At 39.9% G+C, this 12266-nt stretch overlaps 1 protein-coding gene across 2 annotated transcripts in view; it reads left to right on the top strand.

Annotated features, from left to right (window-relative positions):
- sacm1lb (SAC1 like phosphatidylinositide phosphatase b) overlaps nt 1-12266 on the top strand; it is a 32756-nt gene that overhangs the window by 749 nt on the left and 19741 nt on the right. Inside the window, exons 1-13 of one of the 2 annotated variants that reach the window (XM_051407299.1) lie at nt 46-530; nt 1294-1368; nt 1500-1627; nt 2507-2656; nt 5036-5095; nt 5855-5888; nt 6245-6346; nt 8930-9015; nt 9332-9418; nt 9531-9599; nt 10622-10701; nt 10813-10911; nt 11013-11151. In XM_051407299.1, coding sequence (XP_051263259.1) covers nt 1344-1368; nt 1500-1627; nt 2507-2656; nt 5036-5095; nt 5855-5888; nt 6245-6346; nt 8930-9015; nt 9332-9418; nt 9531-9599; nt 10622-10701; nt 10813-10911; nt 11013-11151 — 1059 coding nt within the window. In that variant the 5' untranslated portion in view covers nt 46-530; nt 1294-1343. Of the gene's footprint in view, nt 1-45; nt 531-1293; nt 1369-1499; nt 1628-2506; nt 2657-5035; nt 5096-5854; nt 5889-6244; nt 6347-8929; nt 9016-9331; nt 9419-9530; nt 9600-10621; nt 10702-10812; nt 10912-11012; nt 11152-12266 lie in introns of those variants that run through there. The other variant, XM_051407298.1, reaches the window with a different exon arrangement.

Genomic DNA, 12266 nt, shown 5'->3' with positions numbered 1-12266 from the left:
GTAAGAGAGAGGTTGTGTGACTGAACCTCTGCACGCATTTTGTTGAATGAAAACACACTGATCAGATACAAAATCTACACACTACAAGCCGTAGCCTGATTTATTGGTCAGATGTGTTTTTTTGTTTTTGATTGGCTGTTATTATTTTTAAATGTGGCCCAGAACAGATTTGAGTGTGAACAGGATGACAACGTCTCACTAAGTGACATATTTTATGGATATTTCATATTATATTCAAAACTGTGCTATGAATCAATCAAAACAGTGGACTCAGTAACAGAATGAACTGTATGATGTATTTTTTTTATGATTTTTAACAATCATAAATACTTAATAGGGTTCTTTTTTGACAAATGCATTTTTTTTTCTTGTCCCTGACATTTTGCCATTGTTCTATTAGACAATTTACTTAACCAAATGTTGAGATAAAGGCGTACATATTTTTTTAGGTTCCCTTACTTTAAAATGAAGAAGGCTTTGCGACCCCCCATGAAGCTTTGGCAACTCCAAGTGGGGGTCCCGACCACCAGGTTTGGAACCATTGCTCTAGACCAGGGGTTTTCTAAGTCTGAGACTGTGGGCCTACCCTCAGACAAAGATTATTACAAGGTCTAATGTATTAATGATGTGCACAAAACCATGCGCACACCTATTCCCACAGATAAACTGGCTTTGTCTGCTAAACTGCATCGGAGAAACATAAGTATATATAAAACTGTGTACACATAAAGACAGAAATATGCATACATATTCTTTTATGTACTTTAATAAAGCTGCACATATTTCTGACTTTGTTTTATAAATCTCAATCCTTGTGGATGAAACATTTAAACAACTATTTGCATATTGATACTTGTGTCTACTTCACCGCTGCTTAAAGCACCCATATCACTAATTCACCATATGTAGCTGTAAACTAGCATCACAGTAATATATCAATCATCATTATTAGACATCAGAAGGATGATTATAGCGCTTCTATTGAAACTGATTCACAATCCAGGATCAAATAAATAGAAGATCATTTACAGGAAATTTATGAATGATAAAATTCACCATCATAAATAATTCAAAATCAGGTTTATAAATACACCAATGAGTGATAGCTCAGCTTGTTTCACTGATAACTTAAGATCCAGATGTCCAATGACTAAAATCCTTCATCCAGTTCAAATATAGAGTAAAAAACCACCAAAAAAAACATGGCGTAATGTAGCTCAGATGATTCTACTGTTGTTTGTCTTCTGAACACACTGTCACAAACTATTGTTGCATTCCTGCTGTGGTCCTCAGTGAGGAGGGACATCCATGCATCCGCAGAGACCAGGCCAATATATGGACTCATGGGGACTATACGATTGGTGGCAGGTAAGTTCAGTATGTAATGCAGGAAGATTATAGTATATTCCAGCCAGCAACCATCAGCTATTAAATAACTGTGAGATTCCAGCCGTGTGTTATGTTCTGCTGTCTGGTTTCTAACAACGGGTTTGTGTTAGGCATGTACCTGGTTGTCATCACAAAGAAGAAAAAGGTGGGAGATTTGCTGGGCCATGCTGTGTGGAAGGCTCTGGACTTTGACATCATCTCCTATAAGAAGACAATACTACACCTGACAGACAACCAGGTAGGATATTATGTATTTTTATGGTAAGTCTCTGGCAGGTTATCTCCCTGCTAAATAACTGCACAGTGCTGTGTTAGACCTGGAGAAAGGTCTGCCTACACTCATTATTATTCTGCTATGGGGGAAAATCCTCTGGCTTGTTGGTATTTGTTTAAAACAATCACAATCATTTTGGGTGGCACTAAGACCAGGATGCAAAGCTGGTGCCCCTGCAAAATAGAGTTAGGGGTGAACTTGTTTTGAAGAACATTTGCACGTGGTGAAGCAAGCACGGCCCTTAAAATGGCTAATTAAGAGAGTCCCACTGGTATTCTTCTGGTGGTCTCCGTTAGGGGTGTTGCGATATACCCGTACTCACAGTAACCATGATATTTAACTATTGATTAGTTATTAAATTAAATGTTGATGTTAATAATGCACATGTGATCATCCCTTTGTACTAAGCCCAGTGCCTTTAAACCTTTCTGTTTCTTTCAGTTCAATCTTTGTGGTTAACACCTTTCCACCAAAGTAGCTCTGGTTCTTGACAGAGGACGCTGCTCAATGCACAACGACCTATAGAATATGACAAGCCTACTGTCGTTCCCAAGGGAAACCTGCTTTTTTGGGGGTTTCAAAAACACTCCAAATAGGTGCTTGAACCACAACAGAGCTTGTTCCCTGTTAGTGGAAAAGGCCAGAACCTTGGTCAACTTTCTCTTTCCTGTGCTTAGATATGCTCTGTGCTAGGCCAATTGATGTTGGAAAGACAAACACATTTATGAACCCTGGTTGCGCAAAACCAGGAAACCTCCAATTACTAGACACCCTACCACCTGCCCTTCTCCAGTCAGTGTGTTTATCTCTCACCTCTGGTCCTGGATCTGTCTCTTGTTTCAGATGCAAGACAACAAGACTTTTCTGTCCATGATCAACAATGTGCTTCATACAGATGGCTACTACTTTGCAACAGACTACGACCTGACCCACACTCTGCAGCGCCTGGCCAATACTAGCCCTGAGTTTCAGGAGATGAGCCTTCTGGAGAGGGTAAGACATACTCATAGAGCTACAGAGCATGTTCTGTAATCTCAATCCTAATCTTAAATACTTTTTTTCATAACACTTCCAAGGTGTTTGTGTTCCATTGTGTTTAATTAAATTATTGATGTGTTGCAACAGTACACTCAACTCACGATTCAATACGATTGATGATACTGGGTTCAAAATAGGACTTTCTCACAATTTTAACAAAATAAGGCTTCTGTTCCTATTCATTACCAGGGTTCCAATGTATCCTGGAAAATCTGGAAAACCTGAACATTTAGAGACTAGTTTTCCAGTCATAGAAATACCTGGAAATTAATTAAAGTGACCAAATATCCTGCAAATAATAATTTCTGCTCCCATTCAATTGAATTGAATTCCATTTTATTTGTATAGCGCCAATTCATAACAGAAGTTATCTCAGGACACTTTTCAATTAGAGCAGGTCTAGACCGAACTGTATAACATTATTTACAGAGACCCAACAGTACCACCATGAGCAAGCACTTGGCGACGGGGGCAAGGAAAAACTGCCTGTTAAGAGGTAGAAACCTAGCACAGACCCTTCGGCTCTAGGTGGGTGGTCGTCTGCCTTGACCAGTTGGGTTGAGAGAGAGAGAGACAGAGAGAGAGACAGACAGGTGCACAGCAACAACAGTAGCAACAACTACACTAATAGTAGTGACTGAGGATGATGAACACGACAACAGCAACGATGCAATAATAATACTTATAATAATTAAAGCTGCAAGCAGCATTGGGCGGGACCTCGCACTCCACGCAACTCGGGCGCTACGCCACTTCACCCCACACTCAAGCCTTCATCGCCGGAAACTCAATTCAAAATGGCCAACTTTGACGGCACACTACGGTCACGCCCTTCAACGTACAGTCACAAAAAGAACGGCGTTCATTGAGAAAACATTTTTGACTGTACTGACCAATTGTGAAGCAGATCCGATAAATTCCCTAGAGGTGGTTCGTTCAAATACAAGGCGAAAAAGTGAAAATGACAAAGAAATTGGCTGCAGAGAGTGAAAATGAAAATGAAAATAGCTGACTTCCTGTGGGTTTTGGGGCATGGGTCCAAGAGGCTTTTCTGTAGATCTCTGCCTACCGAGTTTCATACATATTGGTGAAACATGGCGCCGGGGCTGCTTTGTTGAAATACTGTAGACACCAGTCTACACGTGTCCTGTGAAATTCATATTCATAACTATTACGGTCTCCGCTGAGTTTTACCCTGCCAGCAGAGCGCCACCCAGTGGCATGGTTTTTTTCGAAATCGGACAAAAGCGAATGGATGGAACACGAAAACGTCATTTTTGGACATTTCGCGCTCTAGCGAAAAAGAATCTAGGCAGAAGTTGCCCACACCGGGAGATGCAGCTCCATTCACTGAATGCATGGATATAAGGTTTTTGAATGTGAGACAAACGATGCAGGAGTTATTAGCCTAAACCTACTTTTCTTAATAGTAGCGCCACCTAGTGGCCTACCCCAAAGCAACCATAGCATTTCAGAGACTTCACCAGGCCTGACTACTTTGCCAAATAAAATGGACTTCTCGTATATGTTCAGGGGGTCAAAAACGCAGTCAAAGTTCTGAATAATAATAATAATAAACTGAGCAATTACAATAGGGTCCTCCCAGTGTTGACACTGGCACCAGAATGAGCGCAGAAAGAGAGAGGAAAAGAGGAGCTCAGTGCACCATGGGCATCCATGTCAGTAAAGAGCTGTTAACACCACTTGAAGTAAACGTTCGGTGTCAAGTCTATTGTGAAAATGCGGAAAAAGTGTCCCATAAACACTGACCACTATTGTGAGCCAGTGCTGTCCTGTATCGTCAAGAAAAGGTCCTGGAAAATTATTTCTTAAGAAGAGTGGGAACCCTGATTACATGTTATGAGTTGAAACCTTGCTTCCGTATTCTGCCCTTCTGCATTTGGTGTTCATTTCTTGATTAGGTGAGGAAATGGACTCATAGTCATAGTTCATCAGTAGATTTGTCATAAGATCCTTCAGTGTTAATACCACTACCAGGGCACAAATAACTTCCACACCTGCAACTACAGGTAGTACACAGAGTAGCACATTTTCTCCCTTTTGGTAGCCGTCACTACTCTGTTCTATGGATTGGCAGAGAAATAATGTTAATTTACAGTTTAATTCACAAACACTTGAAAATGTATTTTGATTGTTGTACAGTAGTAAAAACATATTCTATTTCCATTGCTAATTCTAAATGTACAGATGTATCACTGATGTTCAGAACTATGTGTTTGTTTAAGTCTTTTTTTGTTCCTTACAGTCGGCCTGTCCAGGTGTTGGCTATGTATTTGACTCTGAATTAACATGTGGTAACTGTCCTTGTTCCAGGCAGATCAGCGCTTTGTCTGGAATGGCCACCTGTTGAGGGAATTCATTGCACAGCCAGAGGTAAGACAAAATTACTTTCACAGCATTTATTTTTACTTCTCACTATGGGAGTTTTCTCAGTAACATTTCTGAGAATTCTGAAGTTATAGTTTGGCACTGTCGTCAAGTTCAGCTGCCTTCACCACAGGAAGGACAGTAGTCTGGCTTCATGACACCCACTGGTTCGTCTATACCAGTGGGCTATAAACACCAGGAGCCTGAAGCAAATATATGGCTGCTGAAATGTATTGCTATTATAACATGAGTAAAAACACCTTTTCATTGTGTCTCTCTGATGATAATGACAACAACAGGGAGAGGTAATGAAAAAGTGTTATTCTTTATTATGTATATAGTCATTATTTTTGAATTTCTTCAGCAGAGGCCTCTGGAAACTGCCAGCATATTCTTTTTTACTACTGTTAGAAAAATTGGGACCAGCTAATGTCAGCTTATCATGCCTACTCTGCAGTAATCGGCCAGGTGTGTGGGGTTTGAAAATAGGCAGAGTTTAAATATCTCTCTCAAGCTCAAGCTCTAATTTTATTCATCAGTAATGAATGTGAAGGAAGGTCAGTGTTGCTTGGTTCAGTGTAATGATTGATTGTCTCATTAACAGCCTTCTTCCAGGGGCGTAACTTGTGCTTCAGAGAGAACAGGGTGGGATTATCTGATTGTGAGACATCTTGTTTGATTCAGAGAACTGAGGTTACGTTTTATTTCAGAAGAATATCATGACAGTAAAGCATTTCATCGTCTAACACTGTTCCCATCTTACAGTTACACAAGTTTGTGTATCCTGCTGTCCATGGCTGTATCCTTTCCTGTTGTTGTCTAACTGCCACAGTTTACTCCTCCGCTCATAAAATATAAAATTACAATACTATTTTAGTGACTCAACATGTCATCTGAATGTAGAATTACATAAAGTTAGTCCAGTTTATTGGAGCCTTTATGGCGTATTTTTAGTTATACAACTTCTAAAAGTTTTGTCCTTGACTATGATGATTATTAACTGTCTGTCAGATCTAGAAAAACAACAACAGTCCACAAAACAGTGCTATAGTATTTAAAAAAATAAAAAATCTTGCTATATTTTTAATGTATATAACACTGACTCATTGCTATTTCATGTCAGTACTGTTGTTGCTTAACAAATATGTTGACTAGACATCACTATGAAGTCAAGCTGCATCAATGGAAAGGTGTTTGAGTGGAGCATTATCTCCAGGAGGAGCTGTTTCAGAGCTGGTGTCCGCTACCATGTCCGAGGTAACACTACTATTACTCCACTGACCCTCATTTCCACTAGAGAAATACCTATATTCTTTCTGTCAGTATTTCTGAAGTGAACTGTCTTCAGTGTGTTCTTCAGCAGAAGCATTTTCCAATATTGATACCTCAGCTGAGGAGCATTATGTTTACTGCAGTTTGTTTAGTTGTCTGTCTGTCAGCAGGATTATGGCAAAACTACTGGCCAGATGTAGAGGTAGAACAATACAAATACAGTTTAGTACAGCACTACTACAAAACAAAGTTACTAAGTGCCTAACACATGTAAAAAAAAAAGACTAACAGTAAAACAAAATAATAAAACATACTGCAAAATCAATCACACTGCGGCAAAGAATATAATTCAAACAGTTATAAATATACGAATTATAGAATAAAACACTCGTAGCTAATATTTGAAGGATGTAGTCAAGGATGAACCCATTGAAATTTTTGAGTGGATCTGAATCATTATTGTTCATTTTTGTTAAAGCCTTAGACACACTACATGACTTTCAAAGAGGCCAGATCTCTGGACTGTTCACACTACACAACTTTCAGTATTGTAAACGGAAGTCTTAAAGTTGTCGTGATTTTCGCACTACTTGACAGCAAGCAACAGGGGGTCACACACAACAAGATCTTTCACAACTAGGCTGACTGGTCTCCAAACAACGTTACATCAGGAGTCATTCATTGTATTGTATTGTATTACTTTATTAATCCCACAACTAGGAAATTCCCTTGACACAGCAGCATTTTACGTGAAATAAATAAATAAATACACATATTAAAAAAAAAAAAACTATGGTAAAGTGGTAAAGCTATGGTATGGTGGTAATTTGAAAAACAGAAACTACAACATTGATCAGGTGTTGTAGAGTCTGACAGCGGCAGGGATGAAAGACCTGCGGAACCTCTCCTTCTTACACCGAGGGTGTAACAGTCTGCTGCTGAAGGAGCTACTCAGGGACCCCACAGTGTCATGTAGGGGGTGAGAGGTGTTGTCCATGATGGATGTCAGCTTCACTAGCATCCTCTTCTCACCCCATAGACTTCCTCTGTGGAGTCCAGAGGACAGTCCAGGACAGAGCTTGCTCTCCTGATCAGTTTATTGAGTCTCTTCCTGTCTCTGTCTATAGTGCCCCCTCTCCAGCAGACCACAGCATAGAAGATGGCTGAAGCCACCACAGAGTCATAAAAAGTCTTGAGGAGAGCCCTGCTTACTCCAAATCGACTGGTGGAGGTCAGGTGTTGAAGATGGTAGGCTGAGTAGTGGAGGGGCAGGGGGAGCTGACCAGGGGAGTTGTGAAGTGGGAGCAGGGTGGATGAGGGAGGGAAAGGAGGCAGAATCAAATCTGTTAAAAAACATATTAAGTTCAGCTGCCCAGTCCTTGTCCCTGCTGGTTTGGTTTCTTCCCACTCCTTTTCCATGGCCTGAGATGTTCTGCAGCCCTCTCCAGACATCCCTGGTGTTGTTCTGTTCCAGCCACTTCTCCAGTTTCCTCCTGTAGCTGTCCTTTCCCTTCCTGATCTTTTGCCAGAGTTCCTTCTGGACTCTGCGCAGATCCCCGATCTAAAGACCCTTTTCTTTCATTCAGCAGGGCCTTGATCTCGGAGGTCACCCAGGGTTTGTTGTTGGGAAACACCTTATCAACTTGGAGGGCACAGTGTTCTCCACACAGAAATTAATATAGTCTGTAATGCAGTGGGTCATACTGTCAATGTCATTTCCATGGGGGCTACAGAATGCATCCCAGTCTGTTGTCTCAAAGCAGTCTCTGAGCCTAGCACTGTTCTCCTCAGACCACTCCTTCACAAAAACACCATTAATAACAAGCACATCATGTTCTAAGTAAAATAAGATTATAAACAGCCCCATCAGCCTGCGTAAGTAATCAATACACACATTATTAAACCATTAATCAAACAAATAACTATTAGCAGTCAACGTCAGACAACATTATCATACTTTAGCAGCTACCTTGTGTTTCTGTAGTGGTGACAAGACTCTATTCTGTACAGACTTTACATTTTGTCACCTCAGCGCGTCAAATATTAATATTTGTCACTAAAATAATCTCCATAAACTGTTGGCTAGTGTTAATTTAGGGCCAAAATGGTTTAGTGTGAACTCTGCATAACATTGCAAGGGAGATCGCATATATAGTGGTTGCACTTGATATTTGCAGATTTGCATATCATAGACCACTGTACTGTTGGCCTCGGTAGAGGTCTGCACTCTCCAAGTAGTTTAATAATGATTTGTGTGTGTTTTTTTTACTAACATAATGAACACACATTTGCCACTCACTGATGAGAGGAAAAATTAATCATGCTGTGCATACAGACAGACAAAACCTGTTATAAATGAAATGCATCATTACATATTGGTTTCATGTTCATTGTCACTAAATTTGGCATTTATATACATTGAAGTGGTATTCATGTTACCTGCTCCAGCTATAATACTCTAATCAGGCACATCCAGTAAATATTAACTCAATGAAAAGCTAATTGTCTGCATTACTGGAACTTTAGATGTATTACTTCTCAAGCAGTTCTTTGTTTTTCTGTCTGTAGGCGTTGATTCAGAAGGCCATGCAGCTAACTATGTGGAAACAGAGCAGATAGTGCAGTACAATAGTGCCAAGGCTTCGTTTGTTCAGGTGAGTCATAACAGAGATGTTTGATAGTGTCTGCCATTCAGACTGGCCACAAGAAAGAACTGAACTATCATTATTCAATCCCCCCATAGTTGTCTTCACTGTCCACACAGTCCACATTTCTGTTGTGGTCCAGTTGTCACAGGTCTCAGGTCCAATGTGGACTGTGGATAACATGGACTGGTGGTTGCAGGGGGTGCTGTAAACCCACTGCAAAACTGTGGCTTTAATAGTCCTTGTATATATGTTGTAATGAAGTAATTAGTTTATTGAAGCAGGATGATGGTGTGTTTTTGCATTATGCTCTCTTTCTTCACAGACAAGAGGCTCCATCCCCTTCTACTGGTCCCAAAGGCCCAATCTCAAGTACAAGCCAAAACCACAGATCAGCAAAACAGTCAACCATGTAAGCTGTCTTTACTCTTACTTTAGAGAAAACAAGGCCCTCTGTGTGAGTATAATCTTATTTCTCTCCAGTTCTCATGCACTTTTCCTCTTCTCTCTGTTTATCTCTTTAGTTGGATGGGTTCCAGAGACACTTTGACTCACAGATTATTCTCTATGGAAGACAAGTCATTTTGAATTTGGTAAGATGAGAAAATGTGTAATTATTTGAGATATACTTGATATTAATATTTATATTTAGTTATATTGCATCGATTCTTAAAAACACTAGATTTTTATGTGTAAACAGCTAGATATATAGTTATAGTTGTAAAGAACTGAGGGCTGTGATGGTGGATTTTCCAGCAACTGCGATAAAACCAAATGCTGATCACACTGTTGTGATTGCATAAAAAGTTTTGGTGGTGTGTTCTTTATGACAGTTTTCCCAAAATTGGACCTGTATTGTGGTGGTAATAATGATAACAATAATAATAATAATAATAATAATAATAGTAAAAAACAACTTTATTAATATAGCACTTTTCAAAGTTCTGTATAAAATATAAAAGAAAAAGAACAACAAACTAAATGAAAATAGTAGTGAGTTGCTGGTATTAAATGCTTCCTCTTTTTTTTTGGAGCCACAAGCAGAATTCTCACATAAGCCCAGTGAAATTTGTCTTATAAATGCACGCACAGCAGTATTAATTGTACGTGCAACAAACACTTCCTACATTTTTTTAATAGGTGAGAAGATTAATTTTATGTAAACTAAAATAAATTCAACTTACTTTGAACTGTTGAACTTCAACTTAAACTTGAACGTCAAAGTAAAGTTACGGTGAGAGGAAAACTGTAGTGAAATGCAATTAATTCACTGGAGAGTACACAGTGGCGACAAATTAAGCCAGTTAACGCAGAGTGTGTCATGAACACTGACCACCTACCTGTAATGAACCTGTGACACTTCATCATGAACCCTGCATCATTAAAGAAGGAGGAATACAACTGGGGTTAAATGTATCCACACTACTAAGTTATATGACCTTTAGTGAGCAGGTGCTGGACTGTATCCTCCAGAAAACTCCTAAAAAATGTCCTGAAGAGGTCCTGGAAAATTATTTCTTAAAAGGAATGGGAATACTCCATGCCACTAACTAAATAAATAAATAAAATGCCCCTCTCTGATAAGAACACTGAGTCCGTATTGTGTTGTTCACAGATCAACCAAAAGGGTTCAGAAAAGCCACTGGAGCTGGCTTTCGACAAGTTGGTAACTGGCTTGGGTAATGGCATGATCAAGTAAGATTACTACCAGTCCTTCACCCTTCAAATGTGTCTGCATTCTGTGTGTGCCTCATATTTACTCCACCGCAAATTTGATTGAACTACTTTTGACTTGCTTGTCTGCAGGTACATAGCCTTTGACTTCCATAAGGAGTGCAGTCGGATGAGGTGGCACCGCCTGCAGATCTTATTGGACATGGTTGCTGAAATGCAGGATGAATTGGGGTCAGTGTGCTTTTTGCATTGTGTATGAGCCGATACATGAGCCCGCCAGTTAGACTTCTATGTGCTGTACATAAGAAGTAATGGTGTGTATGTGTGTTCAGATATTTCCTGGTGGATGCAGATGGGAAGGTGTTGTTGAACCAGGAGGGGACATTTCGGAGCAACTGCATGGACTGTTTGGACCGCACCAATGTCATCCAGAGCCTGCTGGCCCGACGCTCGTTGCAATCCCAGCTACGGGTAGGACCCAATCATACAGGAGGTGGACACAGCTAAATAATAGGGTTGGGCGATATGGCTGAAAAATGTATCACAATATAAGTGTTTCATATCAGTCGATATTAATAATTATTGATTCGTTTTTTTTAACCTATTCTAATTGAGGACCAGGAGAAAAAAAGGCTGAATTTAAATACTTTTATTTAAAACGTAACCTTTAACCTTTATAAAGAGGTCAACACAACTATGAAAAACAGTCAAATAAATAAACATACTGGTCAATGTGCAAATATAGACATTAAATAAATGCTTAATCCAACAAAATGTGCAAAGTATTTTCTCAATAAAAAATTTGTGTACACCTGAGGTAGAACTAACATCTTTGACATATAACAAACAGTAATATGTCAGTATCAAACCAGCATAAAATTATAAAAATAACACAACACAAATAACCTGAGCATGTCCTTCGCTAAATGATACGCCACTGCATCCGTTATTTCTTTATATCGCTTTGATGTTTTGTCGTATGGCACTGCTGCCGTGTACCTCTCGATGGTGGTCTGTTGCCGCTTGTGTGTTGTTCCACTTGTACCGGCAGATGTCGATGGCTGTGGCTCTTTGAGGCTGCTGTACTCCAGCAGATGAGAGCGGCTGAGGTGATAAATTTGGGGACAACGACCTTGCAAAGTTTGCAGACAACATCGGTCTGACTCTTGTCTGACTTAAAATAACCAAAATATTGCCAAACTGGTGACGTGACCTTTCCTTTTTTATCTACAATTTCCTCTCGCGCTGTCGCACTCATATTCTCCTTTCACTCCACGCCGTCTTTTTTTTTGTTGTTGTTGTTGTTGATGCCACCAACCTGGCCTAGCTGGGCCGTGATTGGTCGAGAGGCTAAAGCCCTTCCTCTGCCTACATCCCCCAGAATGACTTGCGGTTCTGGCTCGGGGTTTTCTTCCTATTTTTCTCTAACGGAGTTCAAGTGAAATTATCGAACATTCTATCGAACGTATTTTCTATTGATATTGATCACGTGTCTATCGCGATAGATGTCGTTATCGGTTTATCACCCAGCCCTACTAAATAAGCAACTGCACCTAGAGAACAGTGGCTCAGTTACTCGATTTTAG

This window comes from Dicentrarchus labrax, unplaced genomic scaffold, assembly GCF_905237075.1.
Source record: "Dicentrarchus labrax unplaced genomic scaffold, dlabrax2021, whole genome shotgun sequence".
Classification (NCBI taxonomy): domain Eukaryota; kingdom Metazoa; phylum Chordata; class Actinopteri; family Moronidae; genus Dicentrarchus; species Dicentrarchus labrax.
This window is presented reverse-complemented; position numbering and strand designations above follow the sequence as displayed.